Genomic DNA, 16,297 nt, shown 5'->3' with positions numbered 1-16,297 from the left:
AAAGGCATACCCCACCGACCCAACACAACGAAACCAAAGCTTGTAATGGACATATAATAACTCTTCCTCTCTACGATTCCCTAATATGTCTGTTACACATGAACCTTATTCTACGACAACATTACTGTATTTGTTCATATCAGAATTGGCGAACACTTTTACGGTACTCTGTAAGCCACATTGAGCCTGCAAATAGGTGGGGAAATGTGGGATACAAATGTAACAAATAAAGTACACTTATTAAGGGCCCCATTTAGTAAGCCATGCTAGAGGTGTGTTAGTGCTTTTAACGCACACTAACTGTGTAGGCGCCCACAATATTCCTATGTGCGCCTACATAGCACACGTTAATTTTGTGCACGCACTAAAAATGCTAGCGCACCTTACTAAACAGAGCCCTGAGTGTATAACATTAAATATACAGATAATTTGAAATGATATGAGATATTTAAACGTATTCCCTTTAAATCCTGCTGAAAATTCAGAGATTTTATCACACGGAATAATTTGAATATGTTTTTTGTACACACATAATCATTTCCTACCCTCAAACGTTTGTTTTTAAAACTGTGCAGAAATGGAAATGGTGTTTCTTCTTCACTGGTATTCGTGTAGCGGGTTACCCTGATATTGATTTTTCCTAAGGAGTGTCTTTCGTCACCTCATGTAGAGAGCGCCAGGGGCGTAGCCAGACTTCGGCGGGAGGGGGGTTCAAAGCCCGAGGTGAGGGGGCACATTTTAGCCCCCCCCCTGCGCTGCCGACTCCTGCGCCATTTTTTACCAAACCCCAGCCACTGCTGCCACCACCACCTTTGACCCCCCCCCGGTGCCAACCGTTTTGAGCCCCCCTTCCCCCCACTTCCGTCAGGTATCTTTGCTGGCGGGGGTCCCCAACCCCCGCCAGCCGAAGTCCTCTTCTCCGGCGCGGCCACATTGCTGATCTGTAGGAACAGAAGCCTTGCAGATCAGCAACGCGGCCGTGCCGGAGAAGAGGACTTTGGCTGGTGGGGGTTGGGGACCCCCGCCAAAGGTACTTGATGGCGGCGGTGGGAGGGAGGTCGAAGGGGTTGGCGGCGTGAGGGCCAGGGCCAAATCTACGGGGCCCCATGCCTCCGTGGCCCCACGAAGCTACAGAGCGTTCCTTTGTAGTGAGGGTAAAAGGTGGACTGGATAAGCACAGAGGGGGGTAAAAGCTGGACTGGATTAGTACGTCTTGAGAGATGGAGCCAGTGATTGGTAAGATTAGAGCAGTGACACATATGGTCCAGACAAGAAGCTGCTGCATTCATACCGGAGAGACTCGATGACATAACACTGGTAAGAGCTGAATCACTCCATGACTGATCCTTCTTTTTCTGCTTTAGTTTTAGCTGTGAAGACGTGAAGGAAAGGGACCGGAGTCATTCTGAGATTTCCACAGGATTGGATCCGGCTCTGCTGTTTGCTAGTCCAGGAAGCAGTGAGTCTGAGAAGTGCAAGACAGTGGACACAAGCGGGTAAGTACCCAGGAGAGAATACCTGCGGAGAGGGGTGTGAGGGCATCCTGTCCTTGTGATGTGATGCATGGTAGACAAACCTTGCCAAATGTGAATGTTTGAATTTATTGGCATGCAGAATTTGGCACTGCATGCGTGTTCTAGAGAAAGGGAAATGACTGTGAAGTCCATTTCTGTCTCCTGTACCGAAAGTGTTCCCAGCAGGCATGAGACCACGTTAGACTCAGTGTGTACATAAGAACATAAGAACTGCCTTACTGCGTCAGACCAAAGGTCCATCAAGCCTTTGTATCCTCCTCCTAACAGTGGCCAATTCAGATCACAAGTATCTGGCAGAAGATTCCATGATACCGACCTCCAGAGATAAGCAGTGATTTTACCCATGTCTGCGTTAACATTTGATGGGTGTTTCTTCCAGGAATTTGTCTAAACCTTTTTTAAACCAAATTATGCTTAACTGCTTGTGATAAGTACATAAGTAATGCCACACTGGGAAAAGACCAAGGGTCCATCGAGCCCAGCATCCTGTCCACGACAGCGGCCAATCCAGGCCAAGGGCACCTGGCAAGCTTCCCAAACGTATAAACATTCTATACATGTTATTCCTGAAATTGTGATAAGTACATAAGTAATGCCACACTGGGATAAGACCAAGGGTCCATCGAGCTTTTACCACATCCTCTGGCAATGAATTCCAGAGCTTAACTTTGCATTACAGACTGACCAACTTTCGGTTTAAGTTTCAGCTTCGGTGCCGAAACTGGCTCAAAATTTGGATTTGACCATATTTCATTTTTGGCCAGAACCAAAACTCTCCCTCAAGCAGTGACCACTCTCTACCCTCTTTCCCTAGCAAACATGCTGCCCTCCCACCACCTGTTGGCCTTCCCTAGGCCTACCTTAGTAGCCCTGGTGGTCTAGAGGCCCAGTCAGGGCAGGAGCGATCCTCAGTCACTCCTTCCCTTGCCGGCTCTGTATTCAAAGTGACAGCTACATCCTCCCATGGCAGTCTCACAAAACTGCCACTGGAGGTCCCAGCAGCCATTTTGAGATTGGAGCCGGCATGGATGGGAGTGACTGTGGATTACTTCTTCCCATGCCACTGCCGATCTCAAAATGGCTGCCAAAGGGGAGCCAGCAGTAACCATTTTGAAAGCAGAGCCAGCATGGACAGGAGTGACTGGAGATTGCTCCTGCCCCAACTAGGCCGCTAAATCACTAGGGTTTCTGAGGTAGGCCTGTGAGGGCCTACAGGTGGTGACAGGGGGCAGTTTTCTGTTGGGTAGGGGGCCGAGGGCCTGCTTTCTGTCAGGGAGGGTCATGTCATACCAATTTTGGTTTTGGCTTTGGTTCTGGGCAAACCTGTGTGGCAAATTTCTGCCACAGATTCAGTTTCAGCTGAAACTGAAAAATCCAGTTTCGATAGGCTTCTACTTCGCATTGAGTGAAAAATGATTTTCTACAATTTATTTGAACTGAACTAGTTAGTAACTTCATGACGTGCCCCCTAGTCTTTGTACTTTTGAAAGTGGTCTATAAAATCCTGAGTGAAGTGGATTCTTAAATTTAACAACGCTTACAGCATTGTCTTGCTCAGATCTTTTTATATCTCACGGTGCATCATCTGATTCTAAATATAGCAAAAACAAATGGATGTTGGATTAATGGAGGCTGTAATCACCCTGTTTTGTTCCAGTTCTATTTGGGATCCCAGTAACAGTTGTAGACTCCTTTAAATATTTATTGTGTTAGGTGAACTGTGTTCTTTATGGAGTCTTTTGGATGAAAAGGTCTTACATTCTTTAATTCATGCATTGCTTGCTTCCTGTATTGACTATGGTAACGTAGTCTACGTTGGGTTGTCACTACTAGTTTGATACAATTGCAGACATTACAAAATATTGCAGTAGTTTGTTGTGCAAGGCATGACGAAGGGACCATATCTCTTCCTTATTTACGCGTTTTTATTGGTTAGCTGACAAGCGCAGAATTAATTTCAGATTGCTTGTAGTTGCTCATGTCATGATGGGGATTACTAACTGATAGACAGGGCCGCTGAGAAGGGGGGCAGGGGGGACAAAATTCCCTGGGCCTGGGCCTTCAAGGGGGGCCCGGCGCCGCAGTCCCCTCCACCCGCCCCCCTCCGTCCACCACCGGGCCAGGCCCCCTGAATTCAAATCATAGTTCCTCACCTCGACGTTGCTCCGTGTGAAAGAACCACAGCAGCAGCAGTCTGCAGATCGCCTCCCTTCGGGTCTTCCCTCCCCGTGTCCCGCCCTCGTCTGACGTAACTTGCGCGAGGGCGGGACACAGGGAGGGAAGGCCCAAAGGGAGGCGATCTGCAAACTGCCGCTGCTGTGCTTCTTTCACACGGAGCGAGGTCGAGGTGAGGTGCTATGATTTGAATTCAGGGGGGCCCAGCACAGTGGTGGATGGAGGGGGTGGCAACGACTACCTCGGGGGGGGGGGGGGGGGGGGGGCGGGGCAGGGCCCCGGGGTGCGGCCTTGCCCCGGGCCTGGCCCAGTCTTTCGGCGGCCCTGGTGATACAATGTAGAACTCTTCATAGTTACTGAGGGGAGGGTTCTGAGTTGTGGGTGGTGGGGGATCCAGCTTAAGAGAGTGGGTTTCTGGGTAAGTTACAGAGGGAAATGTCCCTGGTTGTTGAATGACAGTGTGGGAGGAGTTAGGAGTTAATAATGCTAATGGGGATGGGTGTATGGTAGACCGGGACCGATTTTCCGAAGGCTCTGTTCAGGAGGAGCTGGCTAAACTAAAAGTAGACAAAGCGATGGGGCCTGATGGGATACATCTGAGGGTACTCAAGAAACTCGGAGATGTTCTGGTGGCACCGCTGTGTGACCTCATCAATGCTTCCTTTGAGTCTGGAGTGGTCCCAGAGGACTGGAGAAGGGCGGATGTGGTCCCTCTATGTAAGGAGGAGGTTGGGAATTACAGACCTGTCAGTCTGACCTTGGTGGTGAGCAAACTAATGGAAATGCTTCTAAAGAGAAGGATCTACTACTACTACTTAACATTTCTAGAGCGCTACTAGGGTTACGCAGCGCTGTACAATTTAACAAAGAAGGACGTTTCCCTGCTCAGGTGAGCTTACAATCTAACGGACAAAATGTCAAGTTGGTGTATTTCTGAGTATAGGTGTGGTGGTTAGGTGCCAAAGGATCATGAGGTTTCTCAAATCAAACGGACTGCAGGACCCAAGACAGCAAGGCTTCACTAGAGGCAGGTCGTGTCAGACAAGTCTGATTGATTTCTTTGAATGGGTGACATAAGACATAAGCATCGCCACACTGGGACAGACCAAAGGTCCATCTAGCCCAGCACCCTGTCTCCGACAGTGGCCAATCCAGGTCAGAATCACCCGACAAGATCCATGGAGCAAAGCGTTTTGTACTGCTTGTCCCAGGAATAGTGGATTTTTCCCTACATCCATTTAATAATATTCTATGGCCTTTTCCTTCAGGAAGCCGTCCAAACCTTTCTTAAACTCTGCTAAGCTAACCACCTTAACCACGTTCTCCGGCAATGAATTCCAGAGTCGAATTACGCGCTGAGTAAAGAAATATTTTCTCTTATTTGTTTTAAACTTACTGCACTCCAGCTTCATCGCATGCCCCCTTGTCCTAGTATTATTGGAAAGTGTAAACAGATGCTCCATATCTATCTTTTCCACTCCACTCATTATTTTATAGACCTCTATCATATCTCCCCTCAGCCGTCTTTTCTCCAAGCTGAAGAGCCCTAGCCACTTTAGCCTTTCCTCATAGGGAAGTCATTCCATCCCCTTTATCATTTTCGTCGCCCTTCTCTGCACCTTTTCTAATTCCACTATATCTTTTTTGAGGTGCGGCGACCAGAATTGAACGCAATATTCGAGGTGCAGTCACACCATGGAGCGATACAAAGGCATTATAACATCCTCATTTTTGTTTTCCATTCCTTTCCTAATAATACCTAACATTCTATTTGCTTTCTTAGCCGCAGCAGCACACTGAGCAGAAGGTTTCAACGTAACATCAACGACGACACCTAGATCCCTTTCTGGCCCTGGTCTTGGGGTGCCCCTGACCCTGTGACGAGCTAGCTGGTGCCCCAGAGTTGTGTGCGTGCTGAGACCAGGGATAAACTCATAAGGTTTGTTCTGATCGTATTTCGGGTTATTTAGCTTCTTAGCTTCACCTAATACAGCCTTAGGATCATTTTCAGATCATAGACTAGTGAATGTGCTTTTTTTGCGGGGGGCAACACCTTCTTTATGGAAGACGCTACCTTTACAGATTTGGCCAGAAATTAGTTTAAGAAAATGTAAAATGTTATTGAAGGATCTCAATCTTGGGGTGTTTTACTTGCTCCCGCAGTGCACTGAAATAAGTCCAAATTTTCTAAAACAAAGCGACTCGTTCAGGAAGGAAAATAACATTCGTACATTGCACTTCAGATTTATCCAGATTATTGATCTTATATTCCATTTATTTGTATTTTGGTCTATAAAACTACACTTGAGTAGAATGATGTGGTAGTCGTGTTAGTCATCGTTGTTACATTTGTACCCCGCACTTTCCCACTCATGGCAGACTCAATGCAGCTTACATATTGTATACAGGTACTTATTTGTACCTGGGGCAATGGAGGGTTAAGTGACTTGCCCAGAGTCACAAGGAGCTGCCTGTGCCTGAAGTGGGAATTGAACTCAGTTCCCCAGGACCAAAGTCTACCACCCTAACCACTAGGCCACTCCTCCACTGTTGCTACTATTTGAGATTCTACATGGAATGTTGCTATTCCACTAGAAGTCGGCCCTTGCAGATCACCAATGTGGCCGCGCAGGCTCCTGCTTCTGTGAGTCTGACATCCTGCACGTCAGACTCACAGAAACAGAAGCCTGCGCAGCCTTCTACATGGAATGTTGCTAGTGGAATAGCAACATTCCATGTAGAACCTCAAATAGTAGCAACATTCCATGTAGAATCTCCAATAGTCGCAACATTCCATGTAGAATCTCCAATAGTATCTATTTTATTTTTGTTACATTTGTACCCTGCGCTTTCCCACTCATGGCAGGCTCAATGCGGCTTACATGGGGCAATGGAGGGTTAAGTGACTTGCCCAGAGTCACAAGGAACTGCCTGTGCCTGAAGTGGGAATTGAACTCAGTTCCCCAGGACCAAAGTCTACCACCCTAACCACTAGGCCACTCCTCCACTGTTGCTACTATTGGAGATTCTACATGGAATGTTGCTATTCCACTAGCAACATTCCATGTAGAAGTCGGCCCTTGCAGACCACCAATGTGGCCGCGCAGGCTTCTGCTTCACGTACGTGCAGGACGTCAGACTCACAGAAACAGAAGCCTGCGCAGCCTTCTACATGGAATGTTGCTAGTGAAATAGCAACATTCCATGTAGAATCTCCAATAGTATCTATTTTAGTTTTGTTACATTTGTACCCTGCGCTTTCCCACTCATGGCAGGCTCAATGCGGCTTACATGGGGCAATGGAGGGTTAAGTGACTTGCCCAGAGTCACAAGGAGCTGCCTGTGCCTGAAGTGGGAATTGAACTCAGTTCCCCAGGACCAAAGTCTACCACCCTAACCACTAGGCCACTCCTCCACTGTTGCTACTATTTGAGATTCTACATGGAATGTTGCTATTCCACTAGAAGTCGGCCCTCACAGATCACCAATGTGGCCGCGCAGGCTTCTGCTTCTGTGAGTCTGACGTCCTGCACGTACGTCAGGACGTCAGACTCACAGAAACAGAAGCCTGCGCAGCCTTCTACATGGAATGTTGCTAGTGGAATAGCAACATTCCATGTAGAATCTCCAATAGTCGCAACATTCCATGTAGAATCTCCAATAGTATCTATTTTATTTTTGTTACATTTGTACCCTGCGCTTTCCCACTCATGGCAGGCTCAATGCGGCTTACATGGGGCAATGGAGGGTTAAGTGACTTGCCCAGAGTCACAAGGAGCTGCCTGTGCCTGAAGTGGGAATCGAACTCAGTTCCTCAGGACCAAAGTCCACCACCCTAACCACTAGGCCACTCCTCCACTGTCACTAGGCCACTCCTCCACTCCACTTTCAAAGGTAATAAATGGAAATAAATCAAAATATAGAAAAGAAAATAAGATGATGCCCTTTTTATTGGACTAACTTAATACATTTTTTTGATTAGCTTTCAAAGGTTGCCCTTCTTCTTCAGATCAGAAATAAGCAAATGTTTATAAATATCAGTATATATAAAACATTATCACTTTAAGACAATCCAGGAACTTTGAAGTCAAAATGATGAAATATTTTGACTCCCACCAGACAGGACTTATCAAAGATCTGGGTTTTCTAGCCCATTATAAAGCATAAAATTCTACTGCTTTGTCACCCTCTTATCACCATGCATAACTCCCTGTCCCTCATCCACCCGGCTCTCCCTGTCTCTCACCTAATCCACCCTCATCCTGTGACTGGAATCCTTCGATGTTTCACATATATACGCTGTTACTTATCATAATTTGCTTATTTCTGATCTGACGAAGAAAGGCAACCTTCGAAAGCTAATCAAAAAATGTATTAAGTTAGTCCAATAAAAAAGGTATCATCTTATTTTTCTTTTCTCTGTTTTATTTTATTTCTATTTATTAAAGCTACACTGAAACTGAAAATGTTTCTATGAAAAATGCACCTGTTTAAATAATAAGCGCCCGGATCGCAGACGTTTTGAGTCTCGGAGCAAAGTCCATGGGTTCGAACTGACCGGCTTGATGCTTGCCCTTCTCTGAGGAGGGAGAGAAAGTTGGATGTGTGATAGGATGGGGAAGGCGGTGGGTGTAATGCATTACTGAACGTACAGCACAGACTGGGCCTTGTTCAGTAAAGAATGGGAAAAGGCCCTTTTGACTGATGCCTGTAACCTTTAACATTTCGATCACAAAAGGCCACTGTGGTTTTGAGGTCTGCATCGGCCGCACGCAGTGTGTGACTGTGCTGTGTCCAGTCTGGACTGCTTGTATCCTCTTTCCAAGCCGAATACGTGGGATGTGAAGTGGAGATCAGGGTTGCAATGGTTAGACTGGCCCAGGGCTCATCCCTGTGAAAAGCCAGGGCAGCCGAGGTCAGTCAGGGAGTTCTCTTACTTCCTGCAGAAGGCCGTCAATAACACCCGCGATCTTAGCATTCACACTGAACACACACCCACATTTAAGATACTGCTAAATTGTTTTAGCACCTGTAAAGACCTATTTGACCAAGAATATTCAATAGAAATAAAACAAAATAAAACACGGAAAAGAAAATAAGATGATACCTTATTTCTATTGATTACCTTTAAAAGTGGACTAACACGGCTACCACATCTCTCTAACCAAGAATATTGAAATCAGAATTCAGACGTCCAGGTTGGGACGTGCTCAGTTCCAGTGTTACTTTAGAAAAACTTCTGCAAAAATGTGGAGCCTATTTCATAATATGCACAGTGAGAACATCTGTTTTGCAAACATGTGGAAATGAGTTGCAGGAACTCAGCAGCCTTCTTTTAAATTCAGGTACAAGCCCAGGCTATAAAGAGTTGCACAGTGTAACCGGGTACTTGAGCAGGGGTGTCGACAGAGGTTGAATTTGGGGGGGGGGGGGGGGGGGGAGCCCAAAGTGGGTGGCTGTAAACATTTGCCCTGTCCTACCCTGCTCTCCCTGTTCCCCCCCGCAACCCCTAATTCAAACTGTAAATACCTGAGTTGGTGGTGATCCTCAAATCCCACCAGCAGGTCCTTCATCAGCAGGCCAGAAACTCCCAAGGCTCACAGTCGGTGGCGTTTCCATGCAAAGTCTTGGGAGTTTCTGGCCACTGGAGGACGACTCCCTGGTGGAGCTTGGTGATCCCTGCCAGCTATAGAGACTGATGGTGTTGCAATTTTGAGAGGGCCTGAGCCAATGTCCCCCCCCCCCCCCAGGCCCCTTGGGCACCCTGTGGCTATGCCCCTGTACCTGAAGCAACAGGAGACAGAGCAGGCCCCCTCATTTATGTGACAGGTATGTGCATGAATATGCATGCATTATCCCTGTGAAATTAACACACACACATTTACACTGCCTCTCTAGCTTGCATAAGTTTCCCTGATTTTTAGTCTGTTCCTCAACATGAATAAGAGGGTGTGCACATGGGAGCAGCATGGGCGTGTCTCCAGTTTTCGCAGTAGCTTGTAAAATACTATGTTGCACGTGTCGCATGGCACATTTAGGTGCGTCCGTTTATACCTGACATTAATGGTCAAACCTAAATGTAAGTATGCCAAGTTGGGTTTATGCTGGTCTTGGTGCACTGATGCCGTTAAAGAATTGGCGCTCAGCTCACGGAATTGGCTCGCGCCCCCTGATTTTTAGTTCAGTCCCTTAGGACTGTGGTTCTCAACTCTGGGCTCTCAGAATATGATCCAGATAGATTTGCATAAAAGGAAGCAGGGCATGGAAATCTCGTTTGCATATGCTAAAAACCCCTGTCCCAGTTGGGTGTGTCCAGAGGACTGGGCTTAAATCTCCTGCCTTCGGAGAATCATATTTTCAGTTCAGCCTGGATATAGCTGAAAAGAGGCCGAAATCTGCTGGCTGAGGCTCCTTCTCACCAATTGGGATTAGCTGGACAGCACTGAAAATGACCACTGTGCAGGCCACCTTTCATCCTCCAATCTAATCCAATGACCTAGGCATTGAGCAGCTAAATATAGCCTGCCTAATCAAGCTGTATTTAAATGCCTGGAAGGTGAAATCCTCCCCCCCCCCCCCCCCAGTGTAGCCAATTAGCCTGCTGGATCAGTCTGATTTTTGGTCCCCTTTGTCACTCAGTTATATTGACAGAAGCCCCAAGGTCTATTGAGAGCTTACAATCCATGTCTGAGGCAGGGGAAGATAAAGTAACTTCCGAAGGGCACAAGGAGAGACAGGTCTTTAAGTATGAAGGCAGGTTATCCGCATGGAAATGTTGTGTTGCATGCTGGTTTGTGGTCGTGCAGGCATGCGAAATGCAGGAGTGGATTGGTTAGTTTGGCCTGAGCTTTCCTTTTTTTCTGTTTTCTGGTTATTTTTTCTTTTCCTGTATCTCACTCTCCCGTGTAAAACCCATAAATCATTAGATGCTGTTCTTGACAGAATCAGGAAAGAAGGCAATGGTGACGGAGAAGAAGCCACACCCCCCTGGAAGCTACAGGCCACCAGTTCAGTAGCAGGGCACATGCCACAAGATGAGGGCCAGCTCACACCTCCTGTCAAGTTGCCATCATTCCTGGAGACCAAGCAATGTGCTCTGATGCCTGCAGAAGACAATGCCAAGCAGTGTGCCAACTTAAGTTGTAATGCAAACGCTGAGACTTCACAGCCTCAAGAGCTCATTCTCCCCATGCCTGTATCAGACGTCTGCAGAGGCACAGAGACAGGCAAACAGAACAATGCAGTGGTGGTCAATTTGGAAAACCACAGTGTTGGAGCTTTTCTGAACATAAGTGATAATAGCAGAGCAGAGGATGGAAGGGTTATCTCCTGCTGCCCAGCACAGGCTGGTGTGACGCAAGAATCCCAGCAGACACATTTCAGGGAAGCAGGACTGTTGCAAGGCGAGGGACAGCTGGGTGTTAAGTGCCAGTCAGCAGTCTGCCCGTTCCCTCCAGGAAAAGATGAAGATTATATTTCCACTCAAGAGGCCAAGCAGGATTCAGGGGGTCGTAAAAGTGCAACTGTGACCGACCTGGCTGCGGAGAGCACAGATGGCCCTGAAGGGCTGAGAATGAACCAAATGACAGCAGAGACACCGACCGGTCAGTCCGAAGTACCAGGTGACGGCAATCTACCAGGATCAGAGGCAATGACTGTTGTGGTGCATGAATTAGCTGTATCTGCTGACAAGAGAAGACAGATGGAAAGTTGCGCTGTACTGCCTGATTTGTCTCTGAGTCCAGCCGTGAATCCAGGAGGGCCATATAGGTGCCAGGATGGAATTGCAAGCAGCTTACAGCAAATGACTCATGAGAAGCATGACTGTGTCCTGGAAAGAGATGCTAGCGGGCTGTTAATATCACCCAGCCCTAACGCTGTGGCCCTATCCCTTGAAGAGGAGGTGAAATATGCAGCCCTCTCTGTGACCAGTGAAAACCAGAAAACAACTTGCTGCCTGACTGAAGAAAGTTTCTCTCTTCCACTTTTACCTGTGGAGGGAGATGCTCTAGACGAAGCAGCACCTACAGTAACCTTAAACTACGAGAGCAAACTGTCAGAGATGAACTGTGGAGAAATGTATGCCAGAAAGTTTGAGGGAAAAAATGGAGCCCCTTTAACTGAGGGGGGTTCTCACCTTCCAGAAGACAAAGCATTACAGAGGCAAGCTGATGGGCCCAGTGTTGGAGAAAAGGATGGGAGTTTGGGTTTGTCACTTTCTTGGGACGTGGAGGCAGAGGAGTCATTCTGTGAGCACCGTAGCATTGATGATGACGTGTCAGAGACTCCATCAGAAGCCCAGAGCAAAAGCGAGGAACAAGAAATGCTTAAGAGTGCTGAGGAAATGACAAGGAAGGAATGTGTAGGTGCAAAGGAATTAAGGAACACAGTTCTGGCTACTCTTGGAGCAAATGTGCAGGAAGTTATAAGTTCCCTGGAGCTCAAACAGCCATATTTCCCAGACACCAAAGTACATGACGCTGAATCGAAGGCCAATGCCAAGGACGTGTTTTATGTGGAACAGGTCAAGGCTGAGGATATCTATGGACACAATGAAGAGCAAGCAAGGATGTGTGAAACTAGAGGGAAAATTGACAACAGCAACTTGGAACTAAGCAGCAAATTCGCTTTAATTTCAATACCAGTTAAACATGATGATAAAATACCAGATCAAGAAGAAAGAGCTCTAGAGGAAGATCTGCATAACCAGTCATACCTGACCCTCTCTGAAACACTTAAAGCATTGGCAGAGGTTTCAGCATCTGACCACACACAACTACTGGGGATGATCCAGAAGACAGAGAGCAAACCTCTTGCAGAGGAAAAGCAAAGCATCTTTTCAGGAAACGATGTCCCAGAGATACCGAAGACAAGAGCATCTTCCAAAGCACCAGCAGAAGGTGAAGAGACATCCTGCTATCTGGGCTATGCTGAAACAACCCAGTCTTCATGTCCTAATGCACCCAGCCAGCATGAACATGTGCCAGAAGAACACAAGCACAGAGACTTGAATGAGTTGTTGATGCTGAAGTGTCCCAGTGACCAAAGTAACGGAGACCCACCAAAAGATATTATAGTTCACTTTCCAATGGTCTCAGTAAGTCAGCATGGAGAAACCAAGGCTGATACCCCTCTAGAGCCCAGCCAAGTGAGTCTGGCAGTACAGGGCACATCTGGAGGGGGTGAGGAACCTACAGCTTGTGATTTAGATGCACAGTATATGCCAACTGCCACCAGTAGTCAAGTGGTACTGCCAACTAATAGCAAGCCAGCAAGAAGTATGCAAGAAGTTCCTGAAAATCACAGGTGCAATGCAAGCAAATCTGATCCCCTGAGAGACATCACAAGAACAGAACGGAACCTACAACCTGAGGAACAACAACAGCTGGAGCGCTGTGCAAGTACAGCAAAGAATGAAGCAGTGGTGAGTGTTTCAGAAAAGAGCGACCCTTCTGTCGCGGCAAAGAGTGAAACAGTGGCAAAAGTTCCAGAAAAGAGTGACCCTTCTGTCCCAGCAAAGAGTGAAACGGTGACAACAGTTCCAGAAAAGAGTGACCCTTCTGTCCCACCAAAGAGTGAAACGGTGACAACAGTTCCAGAAAAGAGCGACCCTCCTGTCCCAGCAAAGAGTGAAATGGTGACAACAATTCCAGAAAAGAGTGACCCTTCTGTCCCACCAAAGAGTGAAACGGTGACAACAGTTCCAGAAAAGAGTGACCCTTCTGTCCCACCAAAGAGTGAAACGGTGACAACAGTTCCAGAAAAGAGCGACCCTCCTGTCCCAGCAAAGAGTGAAACGGTGACAACAGTTCCAGAAAAGAGTGACCCTTCTGTCTCAGCAATGAGTGAAACGGTGACAACAGTTCCAGAAAAGAGCGACAAGAGTGAAATGGTGACAACAGTTCCAGAAAAGAGTGACCCTTCTGTCCCAGCAATGAGTGAAACGGTGACAACAGTTCCAGAAAAGAGCGACCCTCCTGTCCCAGTAAAGAGTGAAACGGTGACAACAATTCCAGAAAAGAGTGACCCTTCTGTCCCAGCAAAGAGTGAAACGGTGACAACAGTTCCAGAAAAGAGTGACTCTTCTGTCCCAACAAAGAAGAAACGAGGGACTGAAGCAATTCCAGAGGTGCTGGAGGACAGTGAAAGCATTCAGGCTTATAGCTTAAGCGAACTGCCTTTCAAAGATATTCAATTCTCTGAGAAAGAAAGCCATGCACATGTGTATTCATGGCAGTGGGGTGAGAAGAAGTCTGAAAAAGAGTGTGACACGCAGAGGTTGGAGATGTGTACTGCTAATGCTGCCCTTCCCGAATCACAACAGTACCAAAGCAACGTATCTGAGGTGGCGTCTTTTGGGGCTTGTGACAGTAATGTGTCTCAGGAAGACATTGGACCAAGCCATACAGATAATAATGTGACAAGTCAAGAAGCCACGGGCAAAGTGGAAGAGACACATCACAAATGCATCACTGGCAGTTCACCCATGGAACCTGCAGTGCAGACAGACTCCCGAGCACTGTTATCTGCTCCCAGGGTTCTCTGCAACGCTATGCTACAGAGTCCAGCTACTCAAGAGACCACCACATTGAGAGAACCAACGCCAGGGGACAGTGAAGAAAGCAAGGAAGCCTGCCTGACGGACACAGGCTCGGAAGGCACCGATCCCAGCTATCTCTTAGAAGGAGCACTACATGAACCCCAGTCAGATTCCAAAACCATTACCACAAAGAGCAGTGAGACTGGCAGAGAGGAGAGTAAAAAAGATGATGCCGAGTTCATGAGTCCTGAACCTGGAGAGCTGCCCTCTCCAGCACTGCATACTTCAGAAGACTGCTGTTTAAATGTGCATTATGATGGTGACCAAAGGAGCCCTCTTGGAGGAGTCTCATCACAGGTGGACACTTTATTGAGTACCAGCTTGGAGGCAGAAGCAATATGCAATGCCATTTTAGGTGGCCAGAAGGAAAGAACTCAAGAAAGCATAGTGTCTGATAGAAACTCAGATCAGCAGATAAGTAAAGAGGATACTGAAGCTCCCAGCACCTCCCAAGCCTACTGTGGATCCAACTCTGGAACCAGATCCAGGCAGAGAGAGGAGGAAGACGTTCAAAATGTATGTCTTGAAAGCAACTCTAACCATCATTCACATGGAAGCAGTTCTCAGGATCTCTTTTCTGGGAACAACCTGCAGGTGGGGGCTGCAGAAGCAACTGATAATCTGATTAATAGGTTAATTCAGGCCACCGCCAGTGCCAAATCTGCAGCAGAAACCCCCCGAGCGCATCCCACTGTTCTGGAAGGTGAGACGGCACCATCCAGTGAAGCAGGTCCTGAGGCCAGTGATGGGATGTTAGTTGACGCATCTATGGAAACAAATTGTACAGAGGCAGTAATAAGTCCAAAAGGTTTCCACCCCCAAACCGACCCAGAGCCAGAGAAAACTACAGATTTCAGGTCATTGAGCATCGCTTACGATCGTACAAATGCTCTGCCAGAAAATCAATATTTTGAGAACTTACCATATTTTGTCCAGATGCAGCCACCTGTCCCGGTATGTGCTGATCCTCAGAGCCTCCCAACGTCTGGCACTGACAACGTAACTGCACAGGAGTCTGTCCCGTCATGTGCTGGTCTCCAGAGTCTCCCAGTCTCCGGCACTCGTGACGTGACTACTCAGAAGCCTGTCCCAGCCTTGGCTCGTCCCCAAAGCCTCCTAGTGTCTGCCACCCATGACAAGACCGCACAGGGTGCACCAGTGGAAAGGTACTTCTTATTATATTCAGTGCTTGCAGTGTGAAATGAAGGTAGAAGAAAGTGGCCAGTGAATTCCCAGGCAGCAGGTTCTGTCAGCGGGCCCTGGTTTTCAGTATCTGGAGAGTCTTCCTTTCTGTATAAGCAAGGCTTAGATCCTGCAGGATTCAATAGGGGGCAGTGTTTGCTCACAGACCACATTTTACAGAGGTGACCTATCGTGTAGAGAATGACACGGGGACAAAGTTTGTCTCTGTCCCCACCCCATCCTCACAGGTTTTGTCTCCGTCCCCGCCCCGTCCCCGCAGGCTCTGTCTTCATCTGCAGAAGCCTCAAACACTTATGATTTTATATTTAAATCTTTTTATTAAAGTATAAAAAGGAACAAAATATGCTGTGCAACTGTTGTGTATAAATTACAAATAGAAAATAACAACAATGAACAGCTATAATAACCCTCCTCACCACCACCCTCTACCCTTCCAACCCCAACAATGGCTGACTTCTATTACTACTACTACTACTACTATTTAGCATTTCTATAGCGCTACAAGGCATACGCAGCGCTGCACAAACATAGAAGAAAGACAGTCCCTGCTCAAAGAGCTTACAATCTAATAGACAAAAAATAAATAAAGTAAGCAAATCAAACCCCATGGAATCCTAATCCACTCTGTTAAATTGTCCAGGGGTACAAAATACAACCCGTTCTGTATTCCCTAGAGGGGAGAAATATGCCTATGAAGCACTGTTATGATGTTTTAATCTGTGGATGAATAAGAAGTCATCAACAACCTCAGGATTCAGTCTAGCTCTCCTGTCTTCCACAGTCT

The 16,297-nt window shown here is 47.1% G+C and overlaps 1 protein-coding gene across 6 annotated transcripts in view; it reads left to right on the top strand.

The window, feature by feature from the left end:
* TACC2 (transforming acidic coiled-coil containing protein 2) overlaps positions 1-16,297 on the top strand; it is a 209,638-nt gene that overhangs the window by 57,605 nt on the left and 135,736 nt on the right. For all 6 annotated transcript variants that reach the window (XM_030202587.1, XM_030202588.1, XM_030202590.1 and 3 more), the window contains 2 exons: positions 1,365-1,496; positions 10,653-15,476. In XM_030202587.1, the coding sequence (XP_030058447.1) occupies positions 1,365-1,496; positions 10,653-15,476 (4,956 nt within the window). The remainder of the gene's footprint in view (positions 1-1,364; positions 1,497-10,652; positions 15,477-16,297) is intronic.

This window comes from Microcaecilia unicolor, chromosome 5 (genome assembly GCF_901765095.1).
Source record: "Microcaecilia unicolor chromosome 5, aMicUni1.1, whole genome shotgun sequence".
In the NCBI taxonomy this organism is placed as follows: domain Eukaryota; kingdom Metazoa; phylum Chordata; class Amphibia; order Gymnophiona; family Siphonopidae; genus Microcaecilia; species Microcaecilia unicolor.
The sequence above is the reverse complement of the archived record's forward strand: the minus strand, read 5'-3'. Positions and strand labels throughout refer to the sequence as shown.